Source organism: Lissotriton vulgaris, chromosome 11 (genome assembly GCF_964263255.1).
Source record: "Lissotriton vulgaris chromosome 11, aLisVul1.2, whole genome shotgun sequence".
NCBI lineage: Eukaryota > Metazoa > Chordata > Amphibia > Caudata > Salamandridae > Lissotriton > Lissotriton vulgaris.
In genome coordinates, this window is record NC_141699.1 from 1,030,103,490 (window position 1) to 1,030,122,033 (window position 18,544).

An 18,544-nucleotide genomic window follows, 5' to 3' on the forward strand; every position below is an offset into this window, starting at 1 on the left:
TCTAATCTAGTTTGGCCATTGCCTAGTGCATTTATTTCCATAATGCTTCTGATTTTTGTCCTGCTATTTTGTGGTGTGCTTTGTAAAGAACTCATGGTGCGTGATCCTACAAGAAGCTAACAGTGGATAGGTAAGTATTCCCTCCTGTGGCATGTTTTGTTATTTCATGCCCCATTTTTGCTAGATGTTTTACCAACTTGTCACTCACTGGGTCTCTCCAGAACATCTTAAAGATATAGAATTTCTGTACAGAACATCAGTGGTTCTGCAATATAATTTGCTTGCCTCTCCCTCCTCCTCCACAGTCTCATTTATTAAAACTTTCCCTTCTTCTGGGCCAAGGAGAGAAGCAGCTTATGAGATGCTGAGCGACAAATCCACTGTATAATATTCAAGCCTGCAAGATTGTGTGTTGTGCTTTAAAAGAAAGAGAGCTGAGACCTTGTTTTATTGAGAGTACTACGTCTTTTGTTGTGTGGGTGGTGGTTTCATCCGATGGGACTGCCCTACGAGTTGGAGTCTGTGTGGCTTCAGTTGCTTACATCACACATTCTAGATGTTTTTGGATTACCATTTCTGGACCAGTGGGCTAAATGTCTAAGATTCTCATTAAACAGGTGTCCGATGTGCTGCCAGGTTGCATGGTGCTCCACTTGTGATCAGGGGCATAGCTTCGGGCGTGGGAGGGGGTGCTTGAGGTGTTACACCCACCCTGATAAATGAATTCTCTAGTAAATTGTTGGGTACAGATGCTTCCAGTCAGGTATGGTGAGGTCATTGTCTGATTTCACCTGGGATTTTTACATGCACACACACACACACAAAAACATACACTCTCTCTCTCTCTCTCTCTTTCTCTCTCTTTCTCCCCTCTCTTTTGCAGTTCTTAAAACTGTTGGTTATTTAACAACATATTGTCATTTTAGTAACCCTAACAATCTGCAATACTATCCCTTCCAATTGCCCCAAAAGACCCTCATGGTCTGCTCCTTAAATAATGTATTTTGACCATAATATGCCAGCATGATTGTTGGGAAATTTGAAGCTCACCCCTCCCCCAATCTTACTGACCAAGCTACGCCCGCCTTGCTTCCTCTGTGTGCTATCTGCAGGAAATGCTCTCAACTTTAATGATTAATGATAAGTAGTTGTACTACGTTGAAGTTACAAACTTGTGAGAGTGTTGATTAATTACCAACAGGGATGATCAAAAGATGATTTCATTAATTATCCCTAATCCTATTTACATTGATCCCCACTCTTCTTCCTCACAGTACTTGGTTCCCTCCCTCGCCACCTTCCTCGCAGTCTCTGTTTTCGACCATTCTGATAGCACATGGTTATTACCAAAACGACTCTCAGATAAAAAAAAACAGGCAGTTATTATGTTCCCAAAGAAAAGCGAAGGGTTTTGATTTCAGTTAAATTGAAAGGGATAGTGTGTTTTCCTGGTTGTGAATGTGGCTCAGACACATCCTGTAAAGAATGTGACAAAGAAGAGTATGGTTCAGTTTAATGAGGGTTAGCATTAAGTCAATGAACCACTACATTAAAACAACATACTGCAAGGAGTGTGTTGTTGATGTGTTGAAAAATGAGTGTGAATTTGGAGATACCTTACATTGGTTTACCTTACTACTTTGCTGTTACACTTTATAAATCCTTGTTTCATTCATTGTATTTAATTCCCCTACAGAACACTAAAATCTATGTAATTGTAATTATGGGTCACACCACAAACGTTACGTAACGGTTCATGAAGGATGCATCACAATGACCACCTTAATATTAGGGCCCTAAGAACTGGCGATTGCAAGGGAAAGGCCCTACAACATCATGGTGAAATTTATTTGCCTCCTTCTCAAATTCCCATTTCACCCAGTGTGCTAAGGGACATATGTATCAAATACTCTATTTGCGAGTCTCAAATAACGATTTTTTGAGAATCGCTATTTGAGAATCGTAAACGAGATGTATTTAAAAATTTGCAAATAGTTCGCGATTTCTTGGCATTCCTTAATTGCGATTAGCAAATTGTGAATTGCAATTAAGGAATACCTTCCCATTCATTCCTATGGGCCAGGAGGCCACATCCGCAAAAATGCTAATTTCAGTGGTGCATCAGGGTGTCCTTTGGAACTGGCACCCTTGAAATTGCATTCTCAATTTGCGATTCTCAAATTGCGAATCGCAAATTGAGAATGCAATTTCAAGGGTGCCAGTTCCAAAGGACACCCTGATGCACCACTGAAATTAGCATTTTTGCGGATGTGGCACACATACATGCCCTAAGGGCATGTATGTGCACCACATGGCACTTTGAAAAATGCCAAAAAGTGCATTTGCGATTTTGTAAGGAGAAATTGCACAACGTAGGTGCTTCATACATTTCATTTAAGGAATAGCAATTTGCAATTCCTTAAATGTAATTGCAAAATAGAGATTCGCAGATTTTGCGATTCTCTCATTTGCGATACACTTTAGGGATTATACATCCCAATAGGCCTTTTCCCGTTCGCAAACGGGCCGATTCTGAGAATCAGCCTGTTTGCGAACGGGAAAAGTGCTTGATACATATGCCCCTAAGTACAGAGTTTGATGCAGCATGAAAGCCATGCAAAGGTAAACAAGAACTGATTTTACTGACGGAATTCAGCACCATGCATTCTTACCTGGCTACTGATGTTAAATGTCTTAACATACACAACTTACCTTGGGATCATAGATCTTACAGGAGACAAACAGACCAGACTCAAAAGGTGATGCAGGGGTAAGGGATTGACCATCGCAAAACCCGACATGCTGCAAAAGAATGAAAGCATATTGCGTCAAGTTGTACACTAATGATTCTATTGAATAACAGACTATGATCTTGTTGCTGTCCTTCTGAAATTTAGATATCATTGGATAATGTTGCTGTGCCTCTGAGATTTAGCTCAATACTCTAGAATGGGGCTCACCAAGGTCAACAAAGCCAGTGCACTGACAACTTGCAAAGTCCTACTGGTGAAAATTGTGGCTCTGGATTTTATGTCATTAATAAATGCCCATATTTTCCCCAAAACCTTTCTTGCTTTATTTAATAGCAGTCAAGAATTAAAAAGAAAAAAATCTACAGTCCCCAACAGGCTTGAAAACAAAATCAGCACCCAACTGAGCCTATCCTATCATTGGCTACGAGCAACAAGTCTACTTTTCTTGCTGCTCTTTTTATGTCCTTCATATTTTACATTTCTCTTGAGCATATTTTGACTGATTATACTAGTATATTTCAATTGTGCTATATAATATAGTGCACACAGTGTTGTTTCTCTCCTCCTGTGTTCTCAGTGTGGTCCCCACGCCGCTGCTCTGCGTGCCCAACATCCTTGTTTGGATTGGCGACGCCATTTCATTCGGTCACCTGTCTCAAGAGTATAGCTCCCCATTTTGCCTCCAGCCTTTGTTTCTCCTCTGCATCCTCTCTTTAAAGTAGGTATTCAACCAACATACTGGTTTCTTTAGCAGTCTGTGCATTTCTGTAACTGGCACATAGCTCCTCTTCCATTCATGCCTCTGAATGGGCCCGCTTGAGTTTTCTTTCCCTTCCTCAGAGTTTTCCTCCCTGCTTTCCACATCTTCCCTCGCTCACAGCTTTCCACAGTTAACCCTTTCCAGTTTGATTTTCAAACTATTCTTCGAGACAATTCTCCCTTTTGGCCTTCCTCTTTCATTGGTTGTGTCTGCTCTTAAGTGATAATGAACCAGCTCCATTACCTACATTAAATATATATATAACTTTATATGTTTAGAATTTTATTGCTTTACTCCTATATGAATGTAGAATAATCCTTAATCTTTTATAGCCTCGAGGAGAATAGCCAAAATGTTAAAAGTCCCTCAAATGTTTGAAAAACCTCCTGCTTTTGCCCGCATGTGGTGTACACCAGGAAGATCTAATCTACCGCTGTTGCACAAAACTAACTAAATCTCTGATCTTCGGACTCCAAGAGATCCATTTAAGAGTTTTCTATTGTTATGGCTGGAGTGTCTCTTAGCAGACACAATGAAAAGCTTTTTCAGTTTTCTAAGAATGTGGATGGCAAAAGCTTTTGGTATGTGACTGATGGTATAACCCCCTTAAGACCTTAAACAGTAAGGTGAATTGACCAATTGCAGAATATCCAGTCATCAATTGTACTTGATGTGTTAAAAGATTTTGGTTTGGTAACCAAGACACTGTTCATAATAATGACATTATTAAATTGTTTACAATAGACCCGAATGGTTTGGTAGTCCAGAAAAAAACAGAAATCTCCCATGTTTAAACCCACAGCACATTCGTTAGAATGGGTCCCTGATAATCATGTGGGTCAGTATATATCAAATAGTCTTAGAGTTGCTTTGGACTGCCAGACTAGCTCCAGGTAATATCACAGCTACACCAGTTTATTGTTTTTTTCTCAGGTTGGCAAAGACTCTAATAAAGGACTGATTTGGCTTGGTCTGATTGTCAAGATAAGCTGTTAAAAGTAACAGGCCCTCTACCAAGGATTTTGGACATAGCTGAAGAGACACGATTAGAAGGTAATTCAATATATCCTGATGAATTGTCAAATTGGACTCAAAGGGCAATATACCTTTTAGGCAACACCAAAGCTGCAATTGTATATGCACGTTGGCAAGGCATCCTTATAAACATTGACTATATATAAAGAGCGTTGGAGGCCACGGAGGAAAGTCCTCAGACAAAAATAATGTTTTCTAGCTACTCTTATATTAAATATTAAAGCAAGTATGTGACAACATTTGCATCTTTGGATAAAGCTCAGTTTTTGCTCAAGATAGTTTTCAGCCACCGTGTTTTTGGGAGGGCCGACTGAGGCATTAGTCACTTTGGGGCCAATTCCGATCCGGGTCGGAAAGCTCTCCGACCGAGCCGTATCCGGAGTGTTTTCCGACTGAGCCGAAGTCCTGCAGTACGACCGAGCGAGTACGATGCGGTTGTATGCTGCCGGACTCGGTTCGGTCGGACTCCCATAGAAGTCAATGGGAGCCGGTTGTAAGACGCGTACATGGGCTCCCATTGACTGAATGGGTATGCCTCACACAAGGGCCCCCCTACAGTGGGTACGCGTCTGTGCCATCCGCACTGTACATGCCTGTGTTGGGGAGACCCTTGGGTCTCCCCCTGTGTCCGAGTCGTAGGACTGCGGGTGATAGGGGGTCCGACGCGGACCCCCAAAGGCAACTTCCTGGACACCGGCTGTCCGACGCGTGCATCGTACTGGCTCGGTCATAAATCGCATACATTGCATGCCACGGTTAGCTTACGGCCGAGACGTACGGAGCGGTTCAGACCCAGAAACGACTCGGTCAGTTAATTTCACGTAGCTCGCATCGTACTTGCTCGCTCGTACAGCTGTACGAGTCGGGCGGAAAACACGCATACGGCTCGTAGTATTTCCGGCCCGGATCGCGAATCGGCCCCTTTGTGTCAACTCTAATGCCAACTCCAGAGGTTCTGCTTTTTCAAACAGGGAATTTAGACCTCAATTGTTTTCACAAAAGAAGGAACAGAGGCTTTAGACACAGGGGATGCAGAGCGCCCCCTGTTAATAGAGTATGTTTGGCAACTTGTTTTCCAGGCTAACAATAACTAAACTTAGATCATTGGATTTTAACCACAGACAAGTTTTATATTATATAACTTCATTCAGAGCCTTTCCAAAATGTCCTTCCTGAAACGCTCAATCTCTCAATTAGGTCTTTTGAGAAGTAGATTCTCTAATCCTGAAAGATGAGATTCAGCAAACTTTTCTTTTCCTCTCGGGTTTTCTCAGCAATATCTTTCTGGTTCAGAAAAGAACAAACATGCGACCTGTGATAAACCTGAAACAATTCTGAGGCTCTGTAATGTACCATCATTTCTAGACGGAAACTATTCTCCTCATCAGAGATTCTCTTTTACAGGGATGTTCAATGGATTGTTTAGACCTCCAAGATACATTTCAGATGGTTACAATTCACAAAGATTTTATAAAGTACTTGCAGTTTCAATTGGGCAATCAGGTTTATTACATGAGGTGTTTCCCTTTTGGCCTGGTATCAGCACCTTACTGCTTTACAAAACTAATGAAACCAGTAGTTTGGGTTTTTTGGAGAGCTCAAGGGTTAAGACTAATAATTTACCTAGACAACATTATGCTCATATAAAAAACAGTTCTCTCTTCACCAAGACCTTTCACTTACCATTCATTTATTTCCAAGTTTGGGCTTTGTAATAAACTGGGAGAAGTCCAATTTCATTTCCTCAACTAACAAAAATCCTGAGTTTTAAGTATTCTGATAGACTCGCAAAAGTCTATTCTTCCGTTACCACAGTTCATATTATGAACATATCTGAGTGAGATAAAGTCAATGATGTACATAACACTGATTTCCCTCGTATCTTTGGCTTCACAGATATCAGGTATTTTGGTCTTCTCCATTCACCAAGTTTTCCAGCTCCTCCTCATTATCAAGCAGTGCAAAGCCGAAAACTTGACATTTGCAAAACTGATAGAATTACTCTAGTGGTCACGATCCAAATTTTGGTGGTTCACGAAAGTCTAAGCAATAAATAAAGATGTCTTTTAAATTCTGTATTTACCTTGTCACATTTACTGCCCTTCAAAGACAGAGGTCGAATGTCAGGCTATTTTGTCTGAAAAATTGCTGCCTATTTGTTTAATATGGGATTGGTGTTTGCAAACTCCTCTCACTTTGCAGTCAGGCAGGGCCTACTCCTCCGCTAGGGCAGAGGAGATTCGCCCCACTGCTCTCAGAGCAGGAAAAATAAAATGATAATAACATCATTTTTATCATTTTTTTCCCCTAGCTATTGGGCTGAGTTAGGGAGGGGCGCGCTGGTGTCAAAGCAAAGGGAGGAGGAGTGGTTTGTGCACAATAAGTGCGCATGATGGTTTGGCCTACCGTCTTGGGCTCTCCAAACAGTCATGCGCACTTAGCATGTTCTCCACTGGGCTGTAATACCCGCTAGTCCCTTTATGAGGCTAGAGGCAAAAGTACATAGAAGTAAACTTATTTAGCACACAGTAAATTAGCACAGTATATGTTTAGCACTAGGGGCGTCACAAACCATACACTAGGATAGTGGTATAAGAACCACGAGAGACATGGAGACAAGGCCTAGGGCCTGTAGAACCGCTGGGGCAACCAGGAACCACCCAAGGTAGGGACGCAGGACACCCATGGGGGACGCGTGCAGTATCTAAACACAGCTGCGAATCACCATTTACTTCTATGGAGAAAGTTGCGATTAGAATTTTAAAGATTAGGGACACTTAGGAGTGGACTAGGAGCAAACCCCTTGAGAATTAGACAGTTCGAGGGTCAAGACCCACAGGAGCACTGAAGTACTCGTGTTACTTCACCCAGGGAAGCCGGGTGCATAGGTGTCTTTTCATGTCGGGTTTCGTCGTCGTTTCCTATGGCGAGCTGCAAAGAAGTACTGCAGGCGACCAGGTGAAAAGTGTCAGAATGGATCCAAGGGTGTATCAGAGAACTGAAGAACCTGAAAGCAGAGGCGACAGAGTGTGGGTCACTTGATAGTTACCAGAGAGGCAGTAAGAAGATGCCCAACGATGTCGGGTGATTTCAGGTGCAGAAGGTGAAGCTTGACTATTCAGCCACGAGGACCAGGAGGCGTTGATGACAACCAGTAGCTGGATTTGAGCTGTCCCATGTCGGATGTCAAGTGCTGCTGTGTTGGTATCCAGATGGGATCCAACAAGCCGTGGCAACAGCTACCCATGCAGAATGCAAAGATTGGCTTCGGAGCAGACTAGCAAGGTGTGAGGGGCTAACCCTTGGAGAGGAGTCAGGGCTCGTGTGGAGCAACCAGAAAAGCCCAAGAAACAAAAGAGTTACCTTCCTGGGGACCCACCAGTCGACGGACCAGGGATCGCAAAGGGGCCTCGAGCAGAAATGCTAGAATCGGGGCAACGGAACACTCGTGGAGTGTAGGCCCACAATCTTCGGTACTTCAGGGCTTGGACTACGAGTAGCCCAATGCACAACTTCAGGAAAGGTCGGGAAGTAGATGCACTTGCAAATGTGCATGGTGTCCAGGAGTTCCAGTCCCACAATTCTCGTGATGGCTACAGGTCTCAGCTTTGCTGGGATCTCGTGTCGGCCTCGGAGATGTCTGGAAGTTTGTGTCCTGTGTCACAAAACCTTCGGGTTCCAGTGGGAGCCTTGGAAATGCAGACTGGCAAGATGCTTCGTTGGTGCCTGTTTGAACAGGAGAGTCACTCCTTGACCCCAAGGGGGATTCATCCATCTTCTAGTCGAAATAGAATGTCGAAGTTCCAGGATATATGTTGCAGAGTTTCGTCCAGGGTAATCTGATGTCCTAAGGACTGGGTTCCTATACTTATACTAGGTTTAGGGGTTGGACTTACTCTAGGGCCCCACTTATAGGAGGACCCGGGGTCGGGGTGGTTACACCCCTCCCCCTTTTTCCAGTTTCACGCCAGAGCAGGGGCTAAGTGCCCCTGCAACCGGTTTGAACTGGGGTATGTACAGGGACACCAAGTGTGCCCCCAGCACTGTCTGAAAAGCATTCACTGAATGCACCCACCCAGCCCCAATACACTAAAGCCTGTATGGGGAGGTGGTTACACCTCCCTGTGACAGGAAACCTATTGTCTGTGGCTGCAGCATCCATTTTGTGATGCTGGGGCTCTTTTAATCTATTACCGGTCAGGTAAGTGTGTACATGTCTTCTCCCTCTAGAAGGGTGGAATTCTACCCCCGCCGCCAGAACTGGTTGGGGGGGGGGGTAGGATTCCAAAGTGTTTGACACCAAACACAACATGTTTTGATGCAGCCATTCCAAAGTTAGCATTTACTGCGAGGTTATAATGCACTTAAGAGTATATGGTATGGCTGTATCACAGAACAGCTACAGAGAAGTGATTCCGAAAGCTGCAGAGGTGCTCAGCTCATACTTGGGCACCCTCTCACACAAAACCAAGCACTCTGCCTTCAAGATTGTCAAGGCATGCCATAGGAGTGACTTATAGTTTTATATGTATCTGCCAATTAAGGTAGATATAGGTATCTTATATCTTAGTAAGGGATGCAAGCACCACCTTACCCAGGCTGCTGTAGCAGGCCTGTGGTGCCATTTTTGAAGGCTTCCCAGGGGTGGCATAATACATGCTTCAGCCCCTGGTAGGCCTCTGGGGTACCTATACCCTTGGTACCTAAGGTACCATATACTAGGGACTCATAAGGCTAACCCAGTAACCAATCTGGAGTGTACCTAAAGTACATGCAATCAATTTAGAGAGAAAACAGCTAGGCTGGGGTCCTGGTTAGCAGGGTCCCAGCCAGACTAAAGTTGAAAAACAGTGAAACACCAGCAAAAAGTGGGGGTAACCATAGTAAGCAGATCCTACTCTCCTACATGCTTCTGTTATTTTTACAGAGTTTTATATAGCGCAAACTTGACCCGATGGTATTGAGTATCAGAGCGCTTTACACGAGCACCAGTTGCGCTACATGAAGACACATTAATTTTCGTTAGGCACGGGGAGATTAAGTGATTTGCCCAGAATCACAGGATGTTGCACGTCCTTGCCGAGACTCGAATCTAGCTCCCCAGATATGAGGTCGACAGCCATTGCCGTTACGCCAACTCCTGTCCACGCTTCATTTTGCGTTCTATCTGCTGAATGTGTACAGTTCATTTACAGGTATTTACATTTTTGGGTGTGTTAAGAAAAAATTACACCCTCAAGCTTTGCTTTTACACTTGTACCCCACCAGCGTTGTCACATAGATCACTTTATTTTTCTTTCTCTAACTGCAAAGTGAGAGAAGTCTGTAAACATCAGTCTCTGTGTTAAAAAATAAGCAGAAGAAGACATAGCCTGATATTTGGCCTCTGTTTTTGAAGCGCAGCAAATGTGACAGGATGAAGAATGAATTTAAAGACATTTTTATTTAATGCCTGGACTTTGGCGCCCACAAAAAAATCTGCTTGCGACCCACACTAGCTTCTTTGGGATACCGGATAAATATACACAATAGAACACATGTTAAAAGATGTGAATGAAAATAGATCAAGCCAGACATTTGCTCAGTTGTGGATTGATTGCTGAGAATGAGTTGTCCGTACAATGGCACTTAATAAAGCTATTGAGAACTGAAAACATTAAAATGATTTGCCTTCTTAAATTTATGGTAGAAGAGGCTAGTTAAATAGCTCTGACTGTGAAAGCAGTTAATTTTCCAAAACATCTTTCACAGTAACGTATGAACTACAATCTCTCATTTACATATTCATATTTAATTTTACTTTTTATACTCTATCTATCTATCTATCTATCTATCTATCTATCTATCTATCTATCTATCTATCTATCTATCTATCTATCTATCTATCTATCTATCTATCTATCTATCTATCTATCTATCTATCTATCTATCTACCTATCTATCAATCTGTCTACATTACACAGTAAAAAATGTAAGTTATGGTTAAGTCAGAATTTCCATTGAAAAGGCATTTAGTACTTTTGGCACTTTTCAATGAATCTACCAAGAAACTTTAAAATGAAAAAAAAAAGTATCCACTCTGTGCCCTTCAAAGTAAATTCCACCAATAGGGAACAAACAAAATGAGGATACCAAAAGTAACACTTCCCATTTTAAGTCCCGCAGGACTCTTTGCTCCTCAGCACAGACACAATTACACCAAACTTGAAAAATGGAACATTGTTCAAGGAATTGCCTCTGACATGTTTGGTGTGGCTCTATTCAGTAGTTTTCAAGAAATGAATTCTGCTCTGAGCAAATTTTAGAATCATCTGGACCGTTATTTCATTCAGGTTCTGTATGTTTGTGCCAAGACATTAACTGAGCTTTTACTGTGGGTTTTTTCAGCAAATGTGTGCAGCAGGAGTTAGGCACAGAGCCTGGGCAACAGCCTGCCCTTTAACCAACCCAGTGCAGGTTGCCCTTCCCCAAAGTGTCTGGCCTTCAATCTGTCCTAACACCGACCCACCAAGAGTTCAATGGTATGCAAGTTGTGGCATGTATGGCTGTTTGTGTGTTATGGAATATGGAGCTAAATATAATTTGCACCTTTCATTGTTTTTTTGTTTTTATTCATAATGATAACTGCACTCTGTGTTTTTTTAAGTGAGGTTCTAAGTTTAAAAAATAATTACATTAAGGTGTTATGACCCATGCTAATCATAAATTCACTTTATGCTAGGATTTTTCAGTAACTTTCCATTTTTAACCATACACCACATCCACTGTATCTATATGTATATGTATATCTATATAGCTATATTTATAGACCTCCATGCTCCTTTCTTTTGATTAACCTTACTGACGACTAATACCTATGTCCTCACACTCTTATGTGTCCTTATACCATGCCAAACACACATCCATTCAAATAATTATAATTTCTAAGAATTCTACTTTAAATTGTAGCCATATACATTATATTGCTGTTTTGAATTGATTTGTTTACTTGTTCACTAGAACTTAAACACCCAGAGCATTGCAAGCACTAAATTGACAGGTTTGTTTCCTTCATGAATAGGTTGGACTTGCCCCCCAATTTTACGAAGTCGTTTGTGATGGAAATAGGGTGTTGAGGGACTAGCACACAAACCTAAAAGGCAGGCACTGCTAGCTTAGCCAAAGTCCTAACTTTTTCATACCTGGGTTTTTTATTTGACATCAAATTAAATTGGAATAACCTGAAGGACATAAGGATAAGTGACATGAATAAAACCCTGGGAGCTATCGCAAACTACGCACACAGATTAGGTACATGGTCACCGGGGGTGAGTTTAAAATTACACCAATCATTTTGTATCTCCAAGGCCTTGTATGGGAGTGAGATCTGAAGCTATAAGGCAGCTGATAAATTACAGATTACACAAAATAAATTTGTAAAATGGATTTTACAAGTGCCACAGGGAACACCTACATACTGTACATGAGGAACTGGGGGTCAAGTACATCACTGACTTAGTTGCAGTTAAGCCTTTGCTCTGCTGGGTGAATGTATGGTCCAAACGAAGAGGCATCTTTTAATCAAGCAGTCATTTAGGATTGTCTCTCATTGGATCATGCATTGAACATTCCCTGGTTAAGATACATCAAACAATCATCTGAGCCCTCGGCAGACCAGATATATTTATGAACTATAACACAGTGACGGGTGAGGATAAAAAATTAATTAAAGACTTGTTTTTTAAAACACCTATGGCCGAGCTAGAAGGAAAGGAGCTTAATAAGCCTATGGTAAGATCACCCGCTCCAGTTAAATCAGTGCCGGGAATGGAGTCTTATCTTATCATTTTAACCAGTCCCCATGAGCGTTTTTTAATTACTCATTTTAAGATTTTATGTTTCATCACTTAATTGCCTCTGCTCCTAGTTTTGCGGAACAAACTGAGGATAGCGGGTCCTGTGGATGTGACAATAGGTCTCTACAGGATATTTTACATTTTGTTATTCTATGTAAATATTTTACTCATCCCAGACGACAGTTTCTTGAACCTTATTTAAAAGAAATTGGATGTAGGCAGGCTCGTGTTGCTCCCTGGCAGTTGCAACTTTTGCAGAATGATCGTACATTATTTGCAGTAATGCATTTTTTAAGTACAATGATAAGATCAAAGAAATCCAGATATGATTGAGATAGGGTGGAATATTTGTGACCCATACTATTATGAAAGAAGGCTTAAATGGATAGGAACAATGTTATGGCTGTGTTTATGCTATAGGACATGTATGTAACTATACAGTGCTGGTTCTATGAACTTTTGGAAGCAATTTTAAGATCAAGATAGATTAGTAACGCATGAGATTGACAGGGAGAATTTAATGAGGCTGCTAAATTTCTAGCCTCAACACCTACTGATGCCCCAACCCTTGGGGGATTCTAAGGTCCCAATTCTTATGTTTGCAGGCAACATCCTTATCATTTCCAAGACCCCTAGTGGATTACAGTGATTTCTGTAAACACAGAGGACTCAAAATGAATGCAGACAAAACAAAACTCATGACTTTTAATAAACATCGATGACATACATCCCTAAACCTCATCCCTACCTTAAACTGTATTGGGATACTATCTCCAAGCCCCTTGATCGAAAACTCTATTTTCAATTTAGAGTTGATACCCTTCCCTTAAAATCATTTACTTCAAAATAGTCAAACTCAGGAGATAGTAAGTGCCCACATTGTGTTGAATATACAGAAACATACCTACATATCCCTTTTATATGTCCTGCCTACGCTATCCCACGAAAGATCTGGCTTGTGCCTAAATGTAAAGATTTTGGCACTAAGCAAAGCAGCGAAGCTTTAAGAATTCTTAGGACTGATCCCTCGTTTTGCTATACCACAAGCCAAATTTTTAAAGTGGGCATGGTGCATTAGATTAAAAAACTGCATCAATAGAGAATAATCAAGCATCTCTGCTACCAGGTTTTTCCTCCTCTGTAACACCAACTAGATCTCCATACTGTACTAACTGAATCCTACTGTGTGAATCTTTTTTATTATTAACTTGTACAGTGTGTAAACAACTTTTTATCTCTATTCACTCATGTTTGGAGTTTTATTATATGTTTGATTATATGCACTCGATATTTTATTGGTCACTTACTATTCTATTTAGTTTTCCCTTGTGGTCTATGCCACTTTTTTGTTGTGTTATTTTACTACACTGCAAAGTAAGCTATTTTAATATGTAGCATATGTCATGTGTTACTGTGGTGGTATTAATGATGAGATTGTTGTTTCTTTTAACTAAACTCTTTTATGTTAAAATGATTAATGTTAGTTCTTAATATTTGTACTCATTGATATATATCAACTTGTAATATCTATCTAGTAGTTAAATTATGTACACCATACTGTACTTGCTTTTATGCAAAAGTAAAAATTGATGGACGGAATGCTGAACAATGCGAACATTCACCCCAAGTCACAACGATATGGGTTAAATCCATAATTCGTTTGCTCACCACACCACCCCAGTTTGGACCCAGCCATATGTATATCAGTCTTGACCCTGTTCCTTGTGGGAACAGTCCAGCCCGCACTGCCAAGCCAGGTCCTCCCTGGACCGCAGCCAGACTAGTTTGAATCCAGTGATGTAGTGAGCACGGGACCCACGTCTGGGCATACCCTTCCCACTTAGGGTGACATATGCAAATGAAACAATTGATGGACGGAATGCTTGACAATGCAAACATTCACCCAAAGTCACAAAGATCTGGGGTAAATCCATAATTCTTTTGCTCACCACACCACTCCAGGTGGACCCAGACATATGCAAATCAATCTTGACCCTGTTCATTGTGGGTACAGTCCAGCCCGAACTGCCAAGCCAGGTTTTCCCTGGACCAGAAACAAGCATCCTGGGACCAGTTTCAGGGCATCCCCCTTCATCAGCCAGGCTAGCTTGAATCCAGTGGTGTAGTAAACATGGGACCAACGTCTGATAATACCCTTCCCCACTTACGTGACATATGCAAAAGAAACAACTGATGGACGGAATGCTGGACAATGCAAACATTCACCCCAGTTACAAAGGTCTGGGTTAAATCCATCATTCATTTTCTCACCGCACCATCCCAGTTTGGACCCAGCCATATGCAAATCAGTCTTGATCCTGTTCCTTGTTGGAACAGTCCAGCCCGAACTGCCAAGCCAGGTCCTCCCTGGACCGGAAACAAGCATCCTGGGACCGGTTTCAGGGCATCACCCTTCATAAGCCAGGCTAGCTTGAATCCAGTGGTGTAGTGAGCACGGGACCACAATCTGGGCATACCCTTCCCACTTAGGGTGACATATGCAAAAGAAACAATTGATGGACGGAATGCTGGACAATGCAAATTCACCCCCAGTCACAAAGATCTGGGTTAAATCCATAATTCTTTTGCTCACCACACCACCCCAGTTTGGACCCAGCCATATGCAAATCAGTCTTGACCCTGCTCCTTGTGGGAACAGTCCAGCCCGAGCTGCCAAACCAGGTTCTCCCTGGACCAGAAACAAGTATCCTGGGACAGGTTTCAGGGCATCACCCTTCATCAGCCAGGCTAGCTTGAATCCAGTGGTGTAGTAAACATGGGACCCACGTCTGATAATACCCTTCCCCACTTATGTGACATATGCAAAAGAAACAATTAATGGACGGAATGCTGGACAATGCAAACATTCACCCCCAGTCACAAAGATCTGGGTTAAATCCATCATTCTTTCGCTCACCACACCACTCCAGTTTGGACCCAGCCATATGCAAATCAGTCTTGACCCTGTTCCTTGTGCTTCCATGACAACTGTGTTGAATAAAGCTTTTTGAATTAAATTGAATTGACAGGGACATTTGTATAATTCAATGTATGATGAAGTATGTTTTTTAATGGATTTGCTACTGTTTTAATGTATGATATATTTTATGGTTGTGTTTATTATTATTATCATTACTTGTTCACTAATGGATTATTAAAGACATATTATTACAGATTTTAAAATATGTCTTAAAATATTTTCAAAGTTTTCTGGCAGGTGTTTAACCTATCATATGCAACTGTGTTGTCTAGTTAGAAAAAATATTTTGGTAAACATTTTTGCCACACAAAACAACATTGGCCTATAATGTTATGGATGTCGATGGTACTGTAACAGTAGTTTCAGTGAAACAACATTGGTAAAGGATGGGTAAGAAAATAATTTTATCATAATATCTGTCCATTCTATTGCATATTCAAAAGTGTAAAAAAACTGTGTGTTGGACTGCTGCTAAGAAGAAGAAAACAGATTCTAGGAACTATCACTACAACTACCGTTATGAATGAGATTTCATTAAACATCCTAAATTAATGGCGGGTGAACTTAATGAGGGCAACAAAATGTAATGTTGGAAATCAAGCATCGGTGGGCTGGGTACTTCGGAAGAGAGTTTCATCATGTTGTTGTTATGTGTATGATTTTAGGGACTATGACTTAAAGGGGCAGTAAGGAAGCATGACTTGGTGTGTCATGCTGGTAATCAGTTTGGGCTGAACATAGGCCAAAAGGGCTGTGGGCTAATCCTGCTAGCGATCACCGTCAGATATTTTTCTGTGGGGAAACCAATTGAACAGTGAAGAGGGTATGCACTACTTCAACTGTTTCAAATCCATTTGGGAATTACCTTTATATGGGTTTTAATCTTCTAAATATGGTGCCAATTAGTTATTTTGATGTGTGAGTGGAGCAAATGAACAGAGTAAAATACAGTGAGTTTGAATTACTGACTGTTTTGGATATTTCTAATAGCTCAGTGACGTATGTTATAATAATGCAAATGAGGGGTATTTTTTTCTAACCTGTAGTTACAACGGGCCAGGTGTATTGTACATTTTTGTAACTGCAAGGACTACAAGAGTTGCGAATGCAAAAATAGATTTTGAATTGTACAAATCCCATTTTAAAAGTCAGTAAAGTTTTACCAACTCCTAACATGGGACTGAGAATGACTGATTTGGTGTTTGGAAGGAGCATGTTGGTGGTGTTTCCAAATACTGAACTGGCATGTGATGTGACAATCATTTGCAAAAGAAATCTGGTTGCAAATCATTGAAAAATCACCAAATCCTGAGTTGGGATGGTAAGCTATTTGCAAAAAGGAAGAGACACCTTCCTTTTTATGGTTGCTACAGAAAAGTTTGTTGGAGAGCAGTCAATGGTCCAAGGCACCCCTACCAACTTTCAAATAACCTTTGAAAAAAAAGTAAACTTTCTGTCTAAAATGCAGCCACATTTTCATTAAGGAAAATCACATTTAAAAAAAGTTTAATTTGTTGAAACCGATCCCAGACATGGTTGTCGGCAGAACCTAGCATCTCACTATCCATGCGACAGCCATTAATTATAGACTTTAGCAATTTGCGACCTACCTCATTAATATGAAGTCAGTGGAAGTATGACTCTGATTCGGAGATGTTGCATACACCCTTTCCAAAATCTGAAGCGGTATGCAACGTTTTGCGAATGAAATCATGTCACTAAACATTGTAAATTACCAACTCATGCATCTGGCTGGAAATATATTCCTTTGTAAACACTTCCCCTTTGTGAATGAAAAAATCTTTTGTTGGGGAAGTAGGCCACCACTCCCGAATGTCAGACAATTTTTTAAAAAAAAGCAAATTTTCTTTTTAGTCGCAGCTTGATTTCCTTTAAGTTAACTTTATTGAAAGGTAATTACAGATATGGTGGCCTGCTGACCGTAGCAGGCAACCATCTCTGTGATGGCCACCAACTTAAGTGAATCTATATATGCAACATACCTCATTAATAATCATGACATAGGTCGTATTGCGATTCACTCCGAATTGGAATTTTTCAAACTGACCTATTAGTACACAGTCAGATCATTAAATTAAATTATTTACTGGTCCAACAGTACCGGTCACAAATGGCAACCTGATTTTTGTGACCCGTAATTAGTACTTTAGGCACTATAACTGCAGTATGACTACGAAGGGATATAAAGTGCTCAATTATTTATAAAATGTGGATGCAAGGGCGTTCAAAGTAGATGAATGTGAAACTTGTAATACTGCCAGATAATAGTTGTGCAGCATCAACTATTTTGCAATTCCATTACATTGCTAAAGTTTGCATTTCTTTCCATTATGCCTTTGGTGAATATGCAACGTTTGTTTTTCAGTTAAATGAGTGCTAAAGGAAATTGCAATAAGTCAGTTTGATTGTTTTTCTCTTATACAATCCCTTTGTCCTGCAATTAAAATGAATACACATTTTAAAAAATGCCATAAAATAGGGTTGTCTTCCATAAAATGTAAAAATGTTAATTTAAGTGAATCTTTAAAATTTCTACAATGTTTTTCATTATATCACATTTAATATCAGAGCATGAGGCATTGATGTTGCTGTACAGCGTTTGTGCAGGTTATAATGAAGAATGTATTTAACAGTGTACTTACTGCTTTGTCATCTTCTAGGACCTCGCAGTCAGAAGTATTTTCTACTGATCTGGAGCAATTGGTCTCTCTAATACTGAATTCCACAAAATATGATGCTCCAACCACCCACTAAAAGATGAAAAATGCCATTATGAAAAATATGCAAGTAAATGTGAATATTTATAATGCATGCACATACAAAATATTATTAACACTAGTCTTAACATCAGACATTCTTCACAACTGTAATGCATGTATTGTATAATGGTTTACACATTACAATGCATGGAGAAGTGTGGCTCAATGATTAGAGTGGCAGACCCTGATGCAGAGGTTTAGCCCGGGACCAGGGTACAATTCCCCGCCTTGGCGGGTCTTGGGCTCAAAATTCAACGGACCTGATAATTCTCGCCTCGGTGCCCATTCCAATCATGGAGTCCCACTCTGCAACTCTGGGCAATAGCTTGCTTAATCTCCACAACGCTAAGGATGCCTGGCCTCCACCTTGGGGTTGCCCAGGAGTGGATGCCTCACAGGGA

At 40.9% G+C, this 18,544-nt stretch overlaps 1 protein-coding gene across 2 annotated transcripts in view; it reads right to left on the bottom strand.

Moving 5' to 3' along the window:
• The window catches only part of LOC147684011 (fetuin-B-like), a 130,822-nt gene that overhangs the window by 96,163 nt on the left and 16,115 nt on the right, over positions 1 to 18,544 (bottom strand). For both annotated transcript variants that reach the window (XM_086944355.1, XM_086944354.1), the window contains exons 5-6: positions 18,027 to 18,134; positions 2,713 to 2,802 (exon numbers count right to left, since the gene is read on the bottom strand). In XM_086944355.1, the coding sequence (XP_086800481.1) occupies positions 2,713 to 2,802; positions 18,027 to 18,134 (198 nt within the window). The remainder of the gene's footprint in view (positions 1 to 2,712; positions 2,803 to 18,026; positions 18,135 to 18,544) is intronic.